General features: G+C 51.5%; 1 protein-coding gene across 1 annotated transcript; it reads right to left on the minus strand.

Moving 5' to 3' along the window:
• Positions 1–10061: 10061 nt before the first annotated feature.
• On the minus strand, positions 10062–19592 carry PSMG4 (proteasome assembly chaperone 4). The gene is made up of 3 exons (XM_078883337.1): positions 17507–19592; positions 13670–13745; positions 10062–12005 (listed from the first exon to the last, which is right to left on the minus strand). The coding sequence occupies exons 1-3, from the start codon at positions 19142–19144 to the stop codon at positions 11884–11886; spliced, it is 1836 nt and encodes a 611-aa protein (XP_078739463.1). The 5' UTR covers positions 19145–19592; the 3' UTR covers positions 10062–11883.
• Positions 19593–19954: the final 362 nt, after the last annotated feature.

Consider the following 19954-nt stretch of genomic DNA (forward strand, 5'->3'; position numbering starts at 1 on the left):
CACCTACACACACACCTACACACACACACTTACACACACAGGCACACACCTACACACACACACACCCCTACACACACACCTACACACTTAGGCACACACACCTATACACACACACCCACACACACCTACACACACACACCTACACACACCTACACACACACCTATACACCTACACACACCTATACACCTACACACACCTATACACCTACACACACACACACATACACCTACACACACACCTATACACCTACACACACACCTACGCACACACACCTACACACACACCTACACACTTAGGCACACACACCTACACACTTAGGCACACCTACACACACACACCCACACACACCTACACACACACACCTATACACCGACACACACACCTACATACACACCTATAAACCTACACACATACACACACAAACACACCTATACACCTACACACACACAGGTGAAACCCACACACCTACACACACACACCTACACACACACACCTACACACACACACCTACACACACACACCTACACACACACACCTACACACCTACACACACACCTACACCTATACACCTACACACACACACCTACACACACACACCTACACACACACACCTACACACACACACCTATACACCTACACACACACACCTACACATATACACCTACACACACACACCTACACACACACCTATACACCTACACACACACAGGTGAAACACACACACCTACACCTATTGACACCCACAGGCCTACACACAAAGCCTCACAGGCCTACACACGCACACACCTCGACACAAAGACAAAGCTCCCCCGTGTAGCCTGCGACAAGACCGCAAGGGGGCAAAGTGCTGCTCGAGGCGGCCCCCGGCCGCCTTTGTCTCCCCAGTGGCGCGACAGTGCAGGGGAGTTCACGCGAGGCCGAGTCGACGACGCAACCGCAGACACACAGAGACACACTCACAGAGACACAGACACAGAGAGAGAGACACACAGAGACACAGACACACAGAGACACAGACACAGAGAGAGAGACACACAGAGACACACTCACAGAGACACAGACACAGAGAGAGAGACACACAGAGACACACTCACAGAGACACAGACACAGAGAGAGAGACACACAGAGACACAGACACACAGAGACACAGACACAGAGAGAGAGACACAGAAACACAGACACACAGAGACACACACAGACACACACTCACAGAGACACAGACACAGAGAGACACAGAGACACAGAGACACACTCACAGAGACACAGAGACACAGAGACACAGAGACACAGACACACAGAGACACAGACACACAGAGACACACTCACAGAGACACAGACACAGAGAGACACAGACACACAGAGACACAGACACACAGAGACACAGACACACAGAGACACAGACACACAGAGACACAGACACACAGAGACACACTCACAGAGACACAGACACAGAGAGACACAGACACACAGAGACACAGACACACAGAGACACAGACACACAGAGACAGAGACACACTCACAGAGACACAGACACAGAGAGACACAGACACACAGAGACACAGACACACAGAGACACAGACACAGAGAGACACAGACACACAGAGACACAGACACACAGAGACACAGACACACAGAGACACACACAGACACACACTCACAGAGACACAGAGAGAGAAACACACAGAGAGAGAGAGACACACATAGACACAGAGAGAGACACACAGAGAGAGACACACACACACACACAGCGAGAGAGACACACACACACAGACACACACACAGAGACACACACACACACAGACACACAGAGAGAGAGACACACACACACACAGACACACAGAGACACAGACACACAGAGACTCACACACACAGACACACACACAGAGACACAGACACACAGAGAGACACAGACACATACAGAGAGACACACACACAGACACACACAAAGACAGACACACACACAGACACAGAGAGAGAGACACACACACAGACACACACACACGCAGACACACACACACGCAGACACAGAGAGAGAGAGACAGACACACAGAGACACACACACACAGACACACACACAGACACACACACACAGACACACAGAGAGAGAGACACACACAGACACACAGACAGACACACACAGAGAGAGAGACACACACACAGAGACACACACACAGACACACACAGACAGAGAGACATACACACAGAGAAACACACAGACACACACACAGACACACACACAGACACACACAGACAGACACACACACAGACACACACAGACTCTCACCTCGGTTATTACCGCGATCGAACAGCCCAGACCTTTAATAGGCGCTCACCAACTCTACGTTGACGCTCGTACGATACCCCCACACACACACTCACTACCTCCCCTCCACTACCCCCCCCCACACTCCCTCCCCCCCACACTCCCTCCCCCCCACACTCCCTCCCCCCCACACACTCACTACCTCCCCTACCCCCCACCACACTCCCTCCCCCCCACACTCCCTCCCCCCCACAACCCCCCCCACACTCCCCCCCACTACCCCCCACACACTCCCTCCCCCCCACACTCCCTCCCCCCCACACACTCACTACCTCCCCTACACCCCCCCCCCACTCCCTCCCCCCCACAACCCCCCCCACACTCCCCCCCACTACCCCCCACACACTCCCTCCCTCCCCCCCTCCCTCCCTCCCCGCCACCGAAGTGGCTGAGCGGGTTAATTGGTTCGGCTACCCCTCCCCCCACCTCGGCCCGAGTTAAACTTCCGATTGACCCAAACCTGGAAGGGGGCGGAGCTTGTGGGGGGAGGGTGGAGAGTGGGCGGGGCTACGAGGGGAGGCGTGGTCTAATGGAAAAGGGGGAGGGGCATGGGGGAGTGGGCGGACCTACAAAGTAGGCGGGTCCAATGAGAGAGGGGGAGGGGCTTATGGAGTGGGCGGGGCTACGAAGTAGGCGGGTCCAATGAGAGAGGGGGAGGAGCTTGGGGCTTGTGGGCGGAGCTACAAAGTAGGCGGGTCCAATGGGAGAGGGGGAGGGGCTTGGGGGGGAGTGGGTGGAGCTACAAAGTAGGCGGGTCCAATGAGAGAGGGGGAGGGGCTTGTGGAGAGTGGGCGGGTCTACAAAGTAGGCGGGTCCAATGGGAGAGGGGGAGGGGCTTGTGGAGAGTGGGCGGGTCTACAAAGTAGGCGGGTTTCAAGTTCATGTATTAGGTGTAGCCCTGTGAGCCATTCGGCTCTTGAATCGGGTGCAACCGCAACGAACAAAAAACAAAAACACGAACAAAAAACATCTTAAAGTGAATATGTGACTGAGTGCAAACAGAAAATCCAAGAAAAGACAGCAAAACATTGCAGATAAATCACCGTACACAAAACTGTGCAAAAATCCCAGTGGGATGCAAGTCAAACAACAACAACAACCACAAGACAACTTAGATTAAGGCCATCAGTGTAACTCTGTACTACAACAACACAAACATGGCCAAACCGATACACTTTTCGAAAATCACCAAAATAAAGCCATGACACCAATGAAAAAGCGATCATATGAACTGTGACGGAATTCATAATTGGTTCTTTACCCTTCTATCTGGCAACAAAACTGACACCTTTTTACAAGGAGTCATGTTTGCATAGACCAGATGACGCCAAAAGGCCTTTTGGCGTCGTCTGGTCCAACCCATGTGAGACTAGGCTCTAAGGAAAGCTGTCTCGGGTGTGGACCAATCAACTTCAAGGACAGTGCATACATTATCATAGTTGTGTTTTTTTGTTTGCATTATGACTGCAGGCATTGTGGTCTATGCAAACATGACTCCTTGTAAAAAGGTGTCAGTTTTGTTGCCAGATAGAAGGGTAAAGAACCAATTATCATATTTTTACTGGCAAATGAGGTTCCCATAGTGTGACGGAATTTTCGCAATAAATGGCATCAACACACCATGTACCACCAAAACCCTGCCGCCATAGCCAGCTGTCTGCATGCGTCACTCCACAACAGCAGCATGGTCCAATGGGAGAGGGCGGACCTGTAAAGGGGGTGGAGTCTAATGGGAGGGGTCGTGACCTCCGAGGAGACTTTGACAACGTCACGTGGGGTCTCGAAGTGCACCTTGGGGCCGTTCATAAATGACGTCACGCGATTTTGGACGATTTTTGACCCCCCCCCCCTCCTCGTCACATGGCGTCACAAAAAGTCAGAACCCCCCCCCCACCCCTCAAATATGACGTCACAAAGCTCTGCCCCCCCCCCCCAAAAATGAAACATGCTTTAAATCCTAAATTTGAAGCTTTCGTGACTGCAAGGATTCATATTCTTAAGGTTTTTTTTCGGTAAAGTCACCATGAAGGTAAAACATTAAAATTAATAAAAGTAAAATAAAATGAAAATCACGACGTTTCGGAGGCAACACAAGCTTCCGTGACTTTAATAAAATAATGAAAATAAAACAATAAAATACAATTCTCACGACGTTTCGGCCACAACGCAAGCAGCCGTCCTCAGGTGAAGAACAGGTCTGTCGGGGAGACAGCGTCTGAATGAAACACCACCAATGCTTTAAAAAAATAATTTAAATCGCTTTAAACTATTGTCATTGTAGTGCATATTTAATGTGGCGCTGCACTCTGATGTTGTAGGAGAAAACATTTATTAAAAAGTCTATTTAATTAAGTAGAACGTGTTGTCTATATTCATTTAAAGTTGCGCATTTTAATGTGACGTCACATTTCTCAACCCCCTCACCCCCTCGTCACATATCGTCACAAATGTCTGACCCCCCCCCCCCCCTAGGCGCGTGACGTCATTTACACCTATACAACAACCGCCATTCGCCACTAAGTGGCGGTGACGTCACCACGACGACGCTTGTGCCAGGCCAAGTGCACCTTGAGGCCACGTGAAGTGTCGAACGCCCGCTGGCAGGAGGTCACGGGGCAGACCCAGCAGGTGCCACGGGTCGACTGACTGAAATGACCGAGATGACTGGCTGATGCACCACCTGTGCCCCCTACTGTGCCAACTGTAACACACACACCTACACACCTATACACACACACCTACACACACACCTACGCACAGACACCTACACACACACACACCTACGCACACACACCTACACACACACCTACACACACCAATACACCTACACACACCAATACACCTCCACACACACACACACCTACACACACACACACCTACATACACCTACACACACACACACCTACATACACACACACCTACACACACACCTACACACACATACACCTACACACCTACACACACACAGGTGAAACACACACCTACACACACCAATACACCTCCACACACAAACACACCTACATACACCTACACACACACACCTACACACACACCTATACACCTACACACACCTACACACACAGGTGAAACATACACACCTATACACCTACACACACCTATTGACACCCACAGGCCTACACACAAAGCCTCACAGGCCTACACACGCACACACCTCGGCACAAAGACAAAGCTCCCCCGTGTAGCCTGCGACGAGACCGCAAGGGGGCAAAGTGGGCAGACCCAGCAGGTGCCACGGGTCGACTGACCGAGATGACCGAGATGACTGGCTGATGCACCACCTGTGCCCCCTACTGTGCCAACTCGCTGTGCTTTAGCCACCCGGCGCTCCGCTCGTTGTTGTGAGCGTCGCTCCTCCGCCCTCCGTTGTTGCTGGAGGGCGACTGCCTCCACCTATACACCTACACACCAGAGGTAGCAAACGGGTTTTGATTCCTTACCCGTACCCGGCCGCACCAGGGTCGCAAACGGGTACCCGTACCCTACCCGTACCCGGCCGGGTACCTGATTGCGACCTCTGGGATGAAGCCACGTTGCAGGCGCGGGTGGGTTGATTCTAGGAACTTGAATTGTGAGAAGAGACAAGACGTTGGGAAATGAGTGACAAACGGTGACTCAACAGTGACTCACGGCCTACCCGTACCCGTACCCGGCCGCACCAGGGTCGCAAACGGGTACCCGTACCCGGCCGGGTACGGGTAGCCGGGTATCGGGTAGGGTACGGGTATCGGGTACCCGGTTGTTACCTCTGCTACACACCTACATACACCGACTGCCCCATGGGCCTTACCTCATAATAAAGGTTTTTGGGTTGAGATCGCGTTGTTTATAAATGTGTCGTAACCCTCCACCACCCGACACGGCCAATCAGCAAAACATCTGTCACGTTTTCAGACGCTGTCTCCCCGACAGACCTGGTCTTCACCTGAGGACGGCTGCTTGCGTTGTGGCCGAAACGTCGTGAGAATTATTTAATTATGTTTTATTTTTATTATTTCCATTCTACGTGACTTTACCGAAAGAACCAAGAAGATGAATCCCTGCAGTCACGAAAGCTTTAAATCGAAATCTGTCACGTTGACAAAAGACAAAAGAGTTCACTACTTTAGCCCACCGGTGTGTATCATGTATATCGTTAATTGTTAAATTTGAATCACAGTTCCTATGATCACAGCTATATTGTTTTTATATTGTTATTATTTTATTATTTCCCTTCTACGTGATGACTTTACCGAAAGAACCAAGAATATGAATCCCTGCAGTCACGAAAGCTTTAAATCAAAATTCATATTGTTTTTATAGCTTTATTTTGGTGATTTTGAAAACTTTTGGTTTAGCCATGTTTGTTTGTTGTAGTACAGAGTTAGCCTGATAACTTTCATCTAAATTGTCTTACGGTTGTTGTTGTTGTTGTTTGACTTGCATCCCTCTGGGGATTTTCGCATAACATCGTTGAAATACGGTGCTTTCTTTCTGGAAGACTTTGCTGAATAAATGAAACTGAAGAGTTAATCCACAACATTTACAACTTCTTGGAATCCCTGCCTCACTTGATACAGCAAATCTGGCTGTGACGGTCCCACCTGATGACGGAGACTTGTGTTGCCTCCGAAACGTCGTGATTTTTTATTATTTTATTTGTATTAATTTTAATTTCATTTTTTACCTACGTACGAATCCTTGCAGTCACGAAAGCTTCAAATCTAGAATTTACAATTTGAGTAGCACGACGTTTCGCTGGTAAATACATCCAGCATCCTCGGGCAATTTGCCACAAGAGTGAAGCCAATCCACCTGCTCCCGGTCTTAACTAGTTTAGGATCACGATGTGATCGTTGTTGAACCCCATCAGGATTCGAAATCAGGGGCGGGGGATGGGGCAGAGGTCGCAACCGGGTACTCGATACCCGTACCCTACCCGATACCCGGCTACCCGTACCCGGCAGGGTACGGGTGTACGGGTACCCGTTTGCGACCCTGGTGCGGCCGGGTACGGGTAGGCCGTGAGTCACTGGTGAGTCACCGTTTGTCACTCATTTCCCAACGTCTTGTCTCTTCTCACAATTCAAGTTCCTAGAATCAACCCACCCGCGCCTGCAACATGGCTTCATCCCAGAGGTCGCAATCGGGTACCCGATACCCGTACCCGGCCGGGTATCGTGTAGGGTACGGGTACGCGTTTGCGACCCTGGTGCGGCCAGGTACGGGTAAGGAATCAAAACCCGTTTGCGACCTCTGGGGTTGGGGTGAATGCAATTATGTAACAGATCAGTAATCAGCCACTCAGCATGTGAGTCACGTGTAAGGAATTGCAATGTGTGTGTTGTGTGTTACTTAATAATACGCTCCCAGGCTGCGCCGAGTCTGTAGCTGTCACGGCGATTAAAATGATTTGAATTCTTCTCAATTTCAATTGATTCTCGAACTAATCTTGGCCAGTCGTAATTATCTTCTTGGTGTCAGTTTTGTTTCCAGATAGAAGGGTAAAAAACCAATTATCATATTTTTTACTGGCAAATGAGGTTCCCATAGTGTAGATGCTTGCCCCGAGCTCTCATACTCTGATGGTGCGTTGTCTTTGAGTTGTGCGCCTTTTGGCGTCATCTGGTCCAACACCATGTGAGACTAGGCTCTAAGGAAAGCTGTCTCGGGTGTGGACCAATCAACTTCAAGGACAGTGCATACATTATCAGAGTTGTGTTCTTTTGTTTGCATTATGACTGCAGGCATTGCGGTCTATGCAAACATGACTCCTTGTAAAAAGGTGTCAGTTTTGTTGCCAGATAGAAGGGTAAAAAACCAATTATCATATTTTTTTACTGGCAAATGAGGTTCCCATAGTGTCTTCTTGGTTCTTTCGGTAAAGTCACGTAGAAGGGAAATAATAAAATAAAAATAAAATAATAAAATAAAATTCTCACGACGTTTCGACTGCAACACAAGCAATAATCGTCAGGTGTGAAATCCACAGCAAGGTGTGGATTTCACACCTGATGATGATTGTTGCAGTCGAGACGTCGTGAGAATTTTTATTGTTTTATATTTTTATTATTTCATTATTTCCCTTCTACGTGACTTTACCAAAAGAACCAAGAAGATGATTTGAATTCTTCTCAATTTCAATTGATTCTCTTAACTAATCTTGGCCAGTCGTTATTATCTTCTTGGATATTTCGGTAAAGTCACGTAGAAGGGAAATAATAAAATAATAATAAAATAAAACATAAAATAAAAATTCTCACGTTTCGGCCACAACGCAAGCAGCCATCCTCAGGTCTTTCCGACAGACCTGTTCTTCACCTGAGGACGGCTGCTTGCGTTGTGGCCGAAACGTCGTGAGAATTTTTATTTTATTATGTTTTATAATTTGTATTATTTTATTATTTCCCTTCTACGTAACTTTACCGAAAAAACCAAGAAGATGAATGCCTGCAGTCATGAAAGCTTTAAATCAGTAGTAATTATAATTGTTTTCTTTACCCTTCTATCTGGCAACAAAACTGACACCTTTTTTACAAGGAGTCATGTTTACATAGACCACAATACCTGCGGTCATAATGCAAACAAAAAACAAAACTCTGACAATGTGCACTGTCCTTTATCAGAGTAATGTTTTTTGTTTGCATTATGACCGCAGGTATTGTGGTCTATGCAAACATGACTCTTTGTAAAAAAAAAGGTGTCTGTTTTGTTGCCAGATAGAAGGGTAAAAAACCCAATTATCATATTTTTTACTGGCAAATGAGGTTCCAATGGTATGTTATTTTACCGGGTAAGGTCCACTGAGCTGCATAGTTCTTTTCAGAAGCGAGCTGGCGATCACAAATGATATCTCAATTAAGTGGGTTATCGTCACGCAGAAATCATAGCAGCCAAATACTCTAAACGCATGTTGATAAATGCGGAGGGGAAAACCGAAGGGCACGGAGAAAAATCCACGGAGAGAGACACGCAAACTCCAAATATACAGCAGCGGGCATCAGGGTTGGGATTTAATCCGCAACCTCCTGCATACCAGGCGAGGTAGTTAACATCTCACCACTGAGACACGCAAACTCCAAATATACAGCAGCGGGCGTCGGGGTTGGGATTTAATCCGTGACCTCCTGCATACCAGGCGAGGTAGTTAACATCTCACCACTGAGAGAGACACGCAAACTCCAAATATACAGCAGCAGACGTCAGGGTTGGGATTTAATCCGTGACCTCCTGCGTACCAGGCGAGGTAGTTAACATCTCACCACTGAGAGAGAGAGACACGCACACTCCAAATATACAGCAGCGGGCGTCAGGGTTGGGATTTAATCCGTGACCTCCTGCATACCAGGCGAGGTAGTTAACATCTCACCACTGAGAGAGAAAGACACGCAAACTCCAAATATACAGCAGCGGGCGTCAGGGTTGGGATTTAATCCGTGACCTCCTGCGTACCAGGCGAGGTAGTTAACATCTCACCACTGAGAGAGAGACACGCAAACTCCAAATATACAGCAGCAGGCGTCGGGGTTGGGATTTAATCCGTGACCTCCTGCATACCAGGCGAGGTAGTCAAAATCTCACCACACCGCCAGTGTGTTGGGACAGCAATTCACACGCAACGTATAACAGTAATCAACCACGTTTTTTTTCATCATACGGCAACTTTATTAATCGTCTGTCTGGAGGCATTTCATTAAGGCGGCGATCTCACCACCAGCCCCCCCCCCACCCCCCCAAAAAAATATCAAGAACCAACCATGACACCACATCTCCGCTTCGTCGTGTTAAATGCGCTCTAACGTTTGCCACTTGGCTAATGGCATAGCATCGACAAGGCTCGGTTATTGCAACCCGCTACTCTACGGGAGGTCTGGCAAAAACATTGCCAAGCTGCTGCGTGTACAAAATCCCCTGGCACGTGTCGGGACGGGGCAACTGCAAGATCCGACCGTTGTCCGTCCAGTGCTTGCCGAGCCGCGTTGGCTTTCGGTTGCCCAACGAATACGGTACGAGGTCTCGCTCGTTACACACACACACACAAAGTGCTTTCCATAAACCTTCATGCAAACTCCGGTCATCCTCGCAAGTGGCTTTTGGCTGGCCATCAATCAAAGACGGGCACCGCATCGCTCGCTTTCACATGCACTTCTGCGGCCGTCTGGAACGCTCTTCCGATATTAGGATGGCATTGGAGCAATGCATCCTGATTAATTACACTGGTCAACAAAAAAAAGCATGTTTTTCTGGCCTGGACTCTTGCAGCTGTTTTAGATTCATTTCAGGGTATCATATTCTTAAGTTTTTTCCGGTAAAGTCACGAATTAGCTGCATCAAGAGCACCTTGATGCAGCTAATTCGGCTGTGACGGTCCCACCTGATGACGGAGACTTGTGTTGCCTCCGAAACGTCATGATTTTTGTTTTTATTTTATTTTCATTAATTTTAATGTTTTACCTACGTGACTTTACCGAAAAAACCTAAGAATATGATTCCTTGCAGTCACGAAAGCTTCAAATCTAGAATCATTTCAGGGTTCTGATTCCAAATCTGATCTCATATTTGCTCCATCACATCTCATTTTTATGCTATCGGCATACCCCATTTTCATTGATTTTATCCGAAATTAACTCTGTCACTTACACTGGTCAACAAAAAAAACCTTTTTTCTGGCCTGGACTCTTGCAGCTGTTCTAGACTAATTTCAGGGTGCCGATTCCAAATGTGATCTCAGAGTTGCTCTAACACATCTCATTTTTATGCTATCGGCATACCCCATTTTCATTGATTTTATCCGAAATTAACTCTGTCACTTACACTGGTCAACAAAAAAAAGCATGTTTTTTCTGGCCTGGACTCTTGCAGCTGTTCTAGACTAATTTCAGGGTGCCGATTCCAAATGTGATCTCAGAGTTGCTCTAACACATCTCATTTTTACGCTATCGTCATACCCCATTTTCATTGATTTTATCCGAAATTAACTCTGTCACTTATGATTGCAAGTTGTTGCGAGTCAGTGACTGCTTTAGTGTTAAAATATGGTGCTGTATGGTGAGTCTATGGGTCTCTGTGTGAGTCTATGGGTCTCTGTGTGGTGAGTCTATGGGTCTCCGTGTGAGTCTATGGGTCTCTGTGTGAGTCTATGGGTCTCTGTGTGGTGAATCGACGGGTCTCTGTGTGAGTCTACGGGTCTCTGTGTGAGTCTATGGGTCTCTGTGTGGTGAGTCTGTGGGTCTCTGTGTGATGAGTCTATGGGTCTCTGTATGGTGAGTCTATGGGTCTCTGTGTGAGTCTATGGGTCTCTGTGTGGCGAGTCTGTGGGCCTCTGTGTGGTGAGCGGAGTTCGCGTGACGTTGGTTTTTCTCGCCGTCGCGTCAACTCCGGTCATCCTCGCAGTGGCGGAGGCGGCTCTCGGCTGGCCATCAAACAGAGACGGTGATCGCCGCGTCGCGCGGCGCTTTCAGACGCGCTCCTGCGGCCGTCTGGAACGCTCTCCCTTCCGACATTAGGGAGCCGCCGGGAGCTGCGATGCACTTGTATCATCAGTTCGGCATCGACGGCCACGTCAGAACCTGTCGGGCCTCTCCTCCATCTCGTGCCGCAGCTGCTGCTCCAGCAGCGCCAGCGAGGCCGCGTCGAGCCCCGGCAGGTTCACGCTGGCGAACACCTGCTTGCCCGTGCGCTTGGCTGCAGGCGCGGACACACGCGTGAAACACACGTGTTATGCACGCACGCACGTCACGCACACATCGGCTTCCAGTTGAGTGAGTGAGTGGAGTTTGTGTGTTCTCCCTCTGTTCTGCAGAGTGAGTGAGTGGAGTTTGTGTGATCTCCCCCTGTTCTACAGAGTGAGTGAGTGGAGTTTGTGTGATCTCCCCCTGTTCTACAGAGTGAGTGAGTGGAGTTTGTGTGATCTCCCCCTGTTCTACAGAGTGAGTGAGTGGAGTTTGTGTGATCTCTCCCTGTTCTACAGAGTGAGTGAGTGGAGTTTGTGTGATCTCCCCCTGTTCTACAGAGTGAGTGAGTGGAGTTTGTGTGATCTCTCCCTGTTCTACAGAGTGAGTGAGTGGAGTTTGTGTGATCTCCCCCTGTTCTACAGAGTGAGTGAGTGGAGTTTGTGTGATCTCCCCCTGTTCTACAGAGTGAGTGAGTGGAGTTTGTGTGATCTCCCCTGTTCTACAGAGTGAGTGAGTGGAGTTTGTGTGATCTCCCCCTGTTCTACAGAGTGAGTGAGTGGAGTTTGTGTGATCTCCCCCTGTTCTACAGAGTGAGTGGAGTTTGTGTGATCTCCCCCTGTACTACAGAGTGAATGAGTGAAGTGTGTGTGATCTCCCCCTGTTCTACAGAGTGAGTGAGTGGAGTTTGTGTGATCTCACCCTGTTCTACAGAGTGAGTGAGTGGAGTTTGTGTGATCTCCCCCTGTTCTACAGAGTGAGTGAGTGGAGTTTGTGTGATCTCCCCCTGTTCTACAGAGTGAGTGAGTGGAGTTTGTGTGATCTCCCCCTGTTCTACAGAGTGAGTGAGTGGAGTTTGTGTGATCTCCCCCTGTTCTACAGAGTGAGTGGAGTTTGTGTGATCTCCCCCTGTTCTACAGAGTGAGTGGAGTTTGTGTGATCTCCCCCTGTTCTACAGAGTGAGTGAGTGGAGTTTGTGTGATCTCCCCCTGTTCTACAGAGTGAGTGAGTGGAGTTTGTGTGATCTCCCCCTGTTCTACAGAGTGAGTGGAGTTTGTGTGATCTCCCCCTGTACTACAGAGTGAATGAGTGAAGTGTGTGTGATCTCCCCCTGCTCTACAGAGTGAGTGAGTGGGCTACGTACCCTGTGACCCGCGTTTAATTCCCACTCACAACCAATAACAGTGACGGATATCTGAACTGTTCCTTGGCCTCTTCTACGTCGGAGTACCTGGTGCTTGCCACGAATGAACCACAATGCCTTGCTGATCTCACTGTGATTGTTTGGGGGTCCAGGGTGAGGGTCTGGGGGTCCAGGGTGAGGGATTTGGGATCCAGGGTGATTTTTCGGGGGTGATTTTTTAGGGTCTAAGGTGAGGGTTTTGGGGTTCAGGGTGAGAGTTTGGGGTCCCGGGTGAGGGATTTGGGATCCAGGGTGATTTTTCGGGGGTCCCGGGTGAGGGATTTGGGATCCAGGGTGATTTTTCGGGGGTCCAGGGTGAAAGTTTGGGGGACCAGGGTGATTTTTCGGGGGTTCAGGGTGAGGGTTTGGGGTCCCGGGTGAGGGTTTGGGGGTCCAGGGTGATTTTTCGGGGGTCCAGGGTGAGGGTTTGGGGTCCAGGGTGATTTTTTAGGGGTTCAGGGTGAGGGTTTGGGGGTCCAGGGTGAGGGGCTCACCCAGGCGCTGGGCGAGGGCACAGGAGAACCCCTCGGCGTGGTCTCCCAGCAGCGAGCTGCCAATCGGCATCGTGTCCTGCACGGGAGACACGGGGAGACGTGGGGAGACACGGGGAGACAGAGGGAGGCACGGGGAGACATGGCGAGATGTAGGGAGATGTGGGGAGACACGGGGAGACAAAGGGAGGCACGGGGAGACAGAGGGAGGCACGGGGAGACACGGGGAGATGTGGGGAGACACGGAGAGACAGAGGGAGGCACGGGGAGACATGGGGAGATGTGGGGAGATGTGGGGAGACACGGGGAGACAGAGGGAGGCACGGGAAGACGTGGGGAGATGTGGGGAGACACGGGGAGACATGGGGAGATGTGGGGAGACACAGGGAGGCACGAGAGACACGGGGAGACATGGGGAGGTACGGGGAGACAGAGGGAGACACGGGGAGACATGGGGAGGTACGGGGAGACAGAGGGAGACACGGGGAGACATGGGGAGGTACGGGGAGACAGAGGGAGACACGGGGAGACATGGGGAGATGTGGGGAGACAGAGGGAGACACGGGAGACACGGGGAGGCACGGCGAGACAGAGGGAGACACGGGGAGACATGGGGAGATGTGGGGAGACACGGGGAGACAGAGGGAGGCACGGGGAGGTACGGGGAGACATGGGGAGACATGGGGAGATGTGGGGAGACACGGGGAGACAGAGGGAGGCATGGGGAGGTACGGGGAGACAGGGAGGCAGAGACAGGCAGACAGAGCGGGAGACATGACTCGGCTCTATCCACAACCAACACCAACAAGTTGGGCTTGTCAGATTTCATCTGCACCATGATCATGTGCGAGAGAGGAGCGTGCGAGACAGGAATGTGTGTGTGAGACAGTCAGGGTTCTGTGTGTGAGGCAGTCAGGAGTGTGTGAGTGTGGCAGGCGTTGTGTGTGTGTGCGTGTGTGATTGAGTGTGTGTGTATGATTGTGTGTGTGTGTGATTGTGTGTGTGTGTATGATTGTGTGTGTGTGTGCGTGATTGTGTGTGTGTGACAGACTGGTGTGTGTGCATGTGACAGACTGGCGTGCGTGTGCGTGATTGTGTGTGTGATTGTGTGTGTGTGTGCGTGTGTGTGTGTGCGTGTGTGTGTGTGCGTGTGTGATTGTGTGTGTGCGAGATTGTGTGTGTGCGAGATTGTGTGTGTGTGTGTGCGTGCGGGATTGTGTGTGTGTGTGACAGACTGCTGTGTGTTCGTGCGAGATTGTGTGTGACAGACTGGTGTGTGTGCGTGTGTGTGCGTGTGTGTGTGCGTGTGTGATTGTGTGTGTGTGTGCGAGATTGTGTGTGTGACAGACTGGTGTGTGTGTGTGCGTGCGAGATTGTGTGTGTGTGTGCGTGCGAGATTGTGTGTGTGACAGACTGGTGTGTGTGCGTGCGAGATTGTGTGTGTGTGTGCGTGTGTGATTGTGTGTGTGCGACTAGTCATCTGTAAGATGCGCCTGTCATTCTTCCACTCCGGTGGTGGGTGTACACCCAGGACCCCATTCCAACCAAAAGTGGCCTGGTCTCAGCTAGCTGATGAAAGTTGCAAGCGAGAATTTCATCATTGCTTGCAGCTGGGGTTGGCATCGTCCCCCACTCCACCTGATGTCGAGGGTAAATGGGCGAGGTTTAAGACTGTGACTCATGCAGCTGCAATGGCTGCTTTGGGTACGCGGTCCAGACCTCCCCAGAAACCCTGGCTGACGGAGGAGGTGTTCAGGTTAATTGAGAAAAAGCGACAGGCCCACTCTCATCGCCTACAGCATCCCACGTCAGAGAATGAGGAGGTTTACCGCAGCCTTCGCTCGGAGGTTCGGAGAGCCGTAAGGCGCTGTAAGGATGGGTGGTGGTCGCGGGTTGCTGAGGAGATGGAGGAAGTACTGAGGGCGATCCGGAGTCTGAGACCAGGGAAGGCACCGGGCAGAGATGATCTCCCAAGCGAAATGCTGAGGGAGGGTGGCGTTTGTGCACAGACTGCCCTATATGACATCATAACAACAGTCTGGACCACTGGACGGGTTCCGCAGGACTGGAAGGATGCCCTGGTGGTCCCCCTCTTTAAGAAGGGGGACCGTACCGACTGTAACAACTACAGGGGCATCTCACTCCTCAGTGTGCCAGGTAAGGTCCTGGCAAGGATTATTCAACATCGCCTTGCTAGGCACGCTGAGGAGAGGCTTGCGGAGCCCCAATGCGGTTTCAGGAAAGGGCGGTCCTGCACAGATGCCATATTTTCTGTCCGTCTGCTACAGCAGAGGTGTAGGGAATTCCAAAAAGACCTACATCTCTGCTTTATTGACCTGGTCAAGGCCTATGATACCATCAGTAGGACTGGGCTCTGGGTTGTTCTTCGTGCTTTCGGAGTCCCTGACCCTCTGCTCACGATCATTAAGGACCTTCATGATGGTGAGCGGGCCCGGGTAAAACTACGTGGCCGGGAGTCGGAGCCTTTCCCTGTACACCTTGGGGTGCGACAGGGATGTCCTCTGGCTCCCACATTATTTAACATCTATTTCGACTGCGTAGTTCGTGAAGCCTTCAATAGCTGTACCGGGGGAATTACCATTTGGTACAGATATAATGGGAGGCTGATCGACGCCCGGGTGCGATCAAGGGATGGCTCCCTATTGGTCAACCACGTTATGTATGGCGATGATTTGGTAATAGCTGCTCATTCAGAAGAGGAGTTGGAGACGCTGCTGCTGAGACTGGAGCGTGCCACTAAGAGGTGGGGCCTTACCATCAGCCCCACCAAAACTAAGCAACTGCCTGGGTATTTTGTACCATCAGGCACTCCACCCCCACAACTCCCAATCGGTGATGGGGCAGTTGTGGAGAGAGTGGAGAGTTTCCCATACCTGGGCAGTGTGCTTATGACCGGCTCCAGTTTATCAGCAGAGGTCTCACTCCGAATCAGTCGAGCGGCAATATCTTTTCATCGGTTGCGTAACGCTGTGTGGAAGCTACCTGGTCTGTCGCTCCGCACGAAGCTTCAGGTCTTCTCGGCCACGGTCATTCCCTCCCTTCTCTACGCTTGCGAAACGTGGACCCCCCTAGTGGAGCATCTTCGCCGGTTGGAAACATTTAGGCTGGCCTGCCTACGATCCATCCTGGGTTTAACCAGGCTGGATTGTGTGAGGAGCTCACAAGTCCTTGAAAGATCTGGGCAAAGTCCCATCAGTGAGCTCCTCCGGCAGGCAAGGCTGCGTTGGCTGGGTCATGTAGCCCGCATGCCCAGCCACCGCATGCCTAAACAGCTTTTGTTCGGCCGGATCGAGAGGGCTAAACGGGCGCGGCACGGGCTAGAGAAGAGATGGAGTGATGTGGTACAGGAGGACGTGGAGCTGAGTGGACTTGCCGATGACTGGTACCAGCGGTGTCAAGATCGGCCTCAGTGGAGGAGGCTCGTGAAGGACGCTACTGGGCAGTTGGAGGCAGTCGCCCTCCAACAACAACGGAGGGCGGAGGAGCGACGCTCACAACAACGAGCGGAGCGCCGGGTGGCTAAAGCACAGCAAGTTGGCACAGTAGGGGGCACAGGTGGTGCATCAGCCAGTCATCTCGGTCATCTCGGTCAGTCGACCCGTGGCACCTGGGTCTGCCCCGTGACCTCCTGCCAGCGGGCGTTCGACACTTCACGTGGCCTCAGGGTGCACATGGCCTGGCACAAGCGTCGTGGTGACCTCACCGCCACTTAGTGGCGAATGGCGGTTGTTGTTGTGTGTGTGCGTGACAGACTTTGCGCGTGTGCGTGACAGACTTTGCGCGTGTGCGTCACGGTCCAAGCGCGTGCCACAGTCTCACCAGGCGAGTGGCGAGCGCCACCGCAAGTGTGGAGAGACGCGGGTCTCCCCTCTCCCCGAGCCACAGCAGCAGGCAGCCCGGCAGGGAGACGCTCAGGGCCTCCACGGGCCGCTCCCTCGCGCACAGCGAGAAGGAGTGGACGCCCAGGCGGGTCCCGGGCTCACTGGGTGCGTGAGCCAACGCCTCGGGGCCATTGGCCAATACATTTGGGGCATGGGCTAATGCATTGGGGGTATGAGACAATGCGTTAGGGGCATGGGCTATAGTATTAAGGGCATGGGCTAATGCATTAGGGGTATGGGACAATGTGCTAGGGGCATGGGCTATAGTATTAGGGGCATGGGCTAATGCATTAGGGGTATGGGATAGTGTGTTAGGGGCATGGGCTATAGTATTAGGGGCATTGGCTAATGCATTAGGGGTATGGGATAATGTGCTAGGGGCATTGGCTAATACATTAGGGGCATTGGCTAATGTATTTGGAGCATTGGCTAATGCATTAGGGGTATGGGCTATAGTATTAGGGGCATTGGCTAATGTATTAGAGGCATTGGCTAATGTATAAGATGCAGGGGCATTGGCTACCCTCTCAGAGGCATTGGCCAGTGTACGAGGAGCAATAGCCAATGCCTCAGGGGCATTGGCTAGCACATGAGGGGCATTGGATAACGCCCGAGGGGCATTGGCCAATGTGTGAGGAGTAGGGGAATTGGCCAATGTGTGAGTAGGGGCATTGGCCAATGTGTGAGTAGTAGGGGCATTGGCCAATGTGTAAGTAGGGGCATTGGCAAATGTGTGAGTAGGGGCATTGGCCAATGTGTGAGTAGTAGGGGCATTGGCCAATGTGTGAGTAGGGGCATTGGCCAATGTGTGAGTAGGGGCATTGGCCAATGTGTAAGTAGGGGCATTGGCAAATGTGTGAGTAGGGGCATTGGCCAATGTGTAAGTAGGGGCATTGGCAAATGTGTGAGTAGGGGCATTGGCCAATGTGTGAGTAGGGGCATTGGCCAATGTGTGAGTAGGGGCATTGGCCAATGTGTGAGTAGGGGCATTGGCCAATGTGTGAGTAGGGGCATTGGCCAATGTGTGAGGGGAATTGACCAATGTGTGAGGGGCATTGACTAGTGTGTGAGTAGGGGCATTGGCCAATGTGTCAGGGGCATTGGCCAATGCATTGGGGGCATTGGCCAATGTGTGAGATGCAGGGGCATTGACCAGTGTGTGAGGGGCATTGACCAATGCATTGGGGGCATTGGCCAATGTGTGAGGGGCAGAGGCATTGGCCCATGCATTGGGGGCATTCGCAGTCTGAGGGGCATTGGCCGGCGCACCGCCGGGGGCATTGGCGAGTGGATGGGCAGGGACGTTGGCGACTGATATTAATGCATTGGGGACGTTCGCTACTTCATGCGACGCGTTGACCAGCGCATCGCACATCTCGTCGGAGGCGTTTGCCTGCGCATTGGGGGCATTGGCTACGTGAGGGGCATTTGCCAACGCACTGGGGGCATTGGCCAAGGTGTTAGCGGGGGCGTCGGTGAAGGCAGCCGGGAGGGCATTGGCGGGCCGGGCATTGTTGGCGGGCGTGTGGGAGGCATTGGCCCGAGGATGATGATGAGGAGGAGTGGGGGATGACATGGCACTGACCGATCGGATCAAATGAACGCGGCGCTCCGCTTGGCTTGATGTGAGGCCTCGAAAATGTTGGATACGGTCCGCCTCACGGAAGATTAATTTTGGATGCTATTGGCGTTTGCTGATTAGCGATGTGTGTCTATGTGCGTGTTTGGAGGAGAAGCGGCGGAGAAGTTGCGTGTTTATAATCCTCAACGCGAGCCGAGGCCCAGGCCTGGTCTCCCACGGCTCATCGCTGAAAAGTTTACCTCAGGAAGCAGAACGGGCTCGCGTTTTTACCCACCCCCTCGGCGATTTAACGTTTACACATCACCGAACGCGGCAAGCATTTGAACGTTTAAACGATAGCGCAGGGGAGGGAGAAAAGATTATTTTTAAAATAAATGTTAAAAAAAAAAAACCGGTCAACTTGAAGAAAGCCTTCGGCGCCAGGCCCTGGAACTCCTCCCGCCAAAATGACGTCACGAGCGCTGCGTGCGTCGTGACGTCACACGTCAAGCAGCGGAGTGTCAGTCGTGCGTCATGACGTCACGCCGTAAAAATTATGTCCTCGCGTCGTTACGTCACGACGGCAAGGGCTGCGGAAGCGAATGCCGTTGCGTCTTGACGTCAGGACGTGAGAGGTGAGGATGATGAACATCCGGCGATGCGTAGTGACGTCACGACGTTCATGACGTCACGGCGTATGGGGGGGGGGGCACATCTTTCAGCCGCCCTCGCGTACAAGGCGTTTCAATACGCGTATGACGTAATCACGTAGGCCGTCTCCGATGCGTAATGACGTCATGACGCCGGGTTAAGATCTACGCGTAG

The sequence above is a fragment of the Lampetra fluviatilis genome, chromosome 70 (genome assembly GCF_964198595.1).
Source record: "Lampetra fluviatilis chromosome 70, kcLamFluv1.1, whole genome shotgun sequence".
NCBI lineage: Eukaryota > Metazoa > Chordata > Hyperoartia > Petromyzontiformes > Petromyzontidae > Lampetra > Lampetra fluviatilis.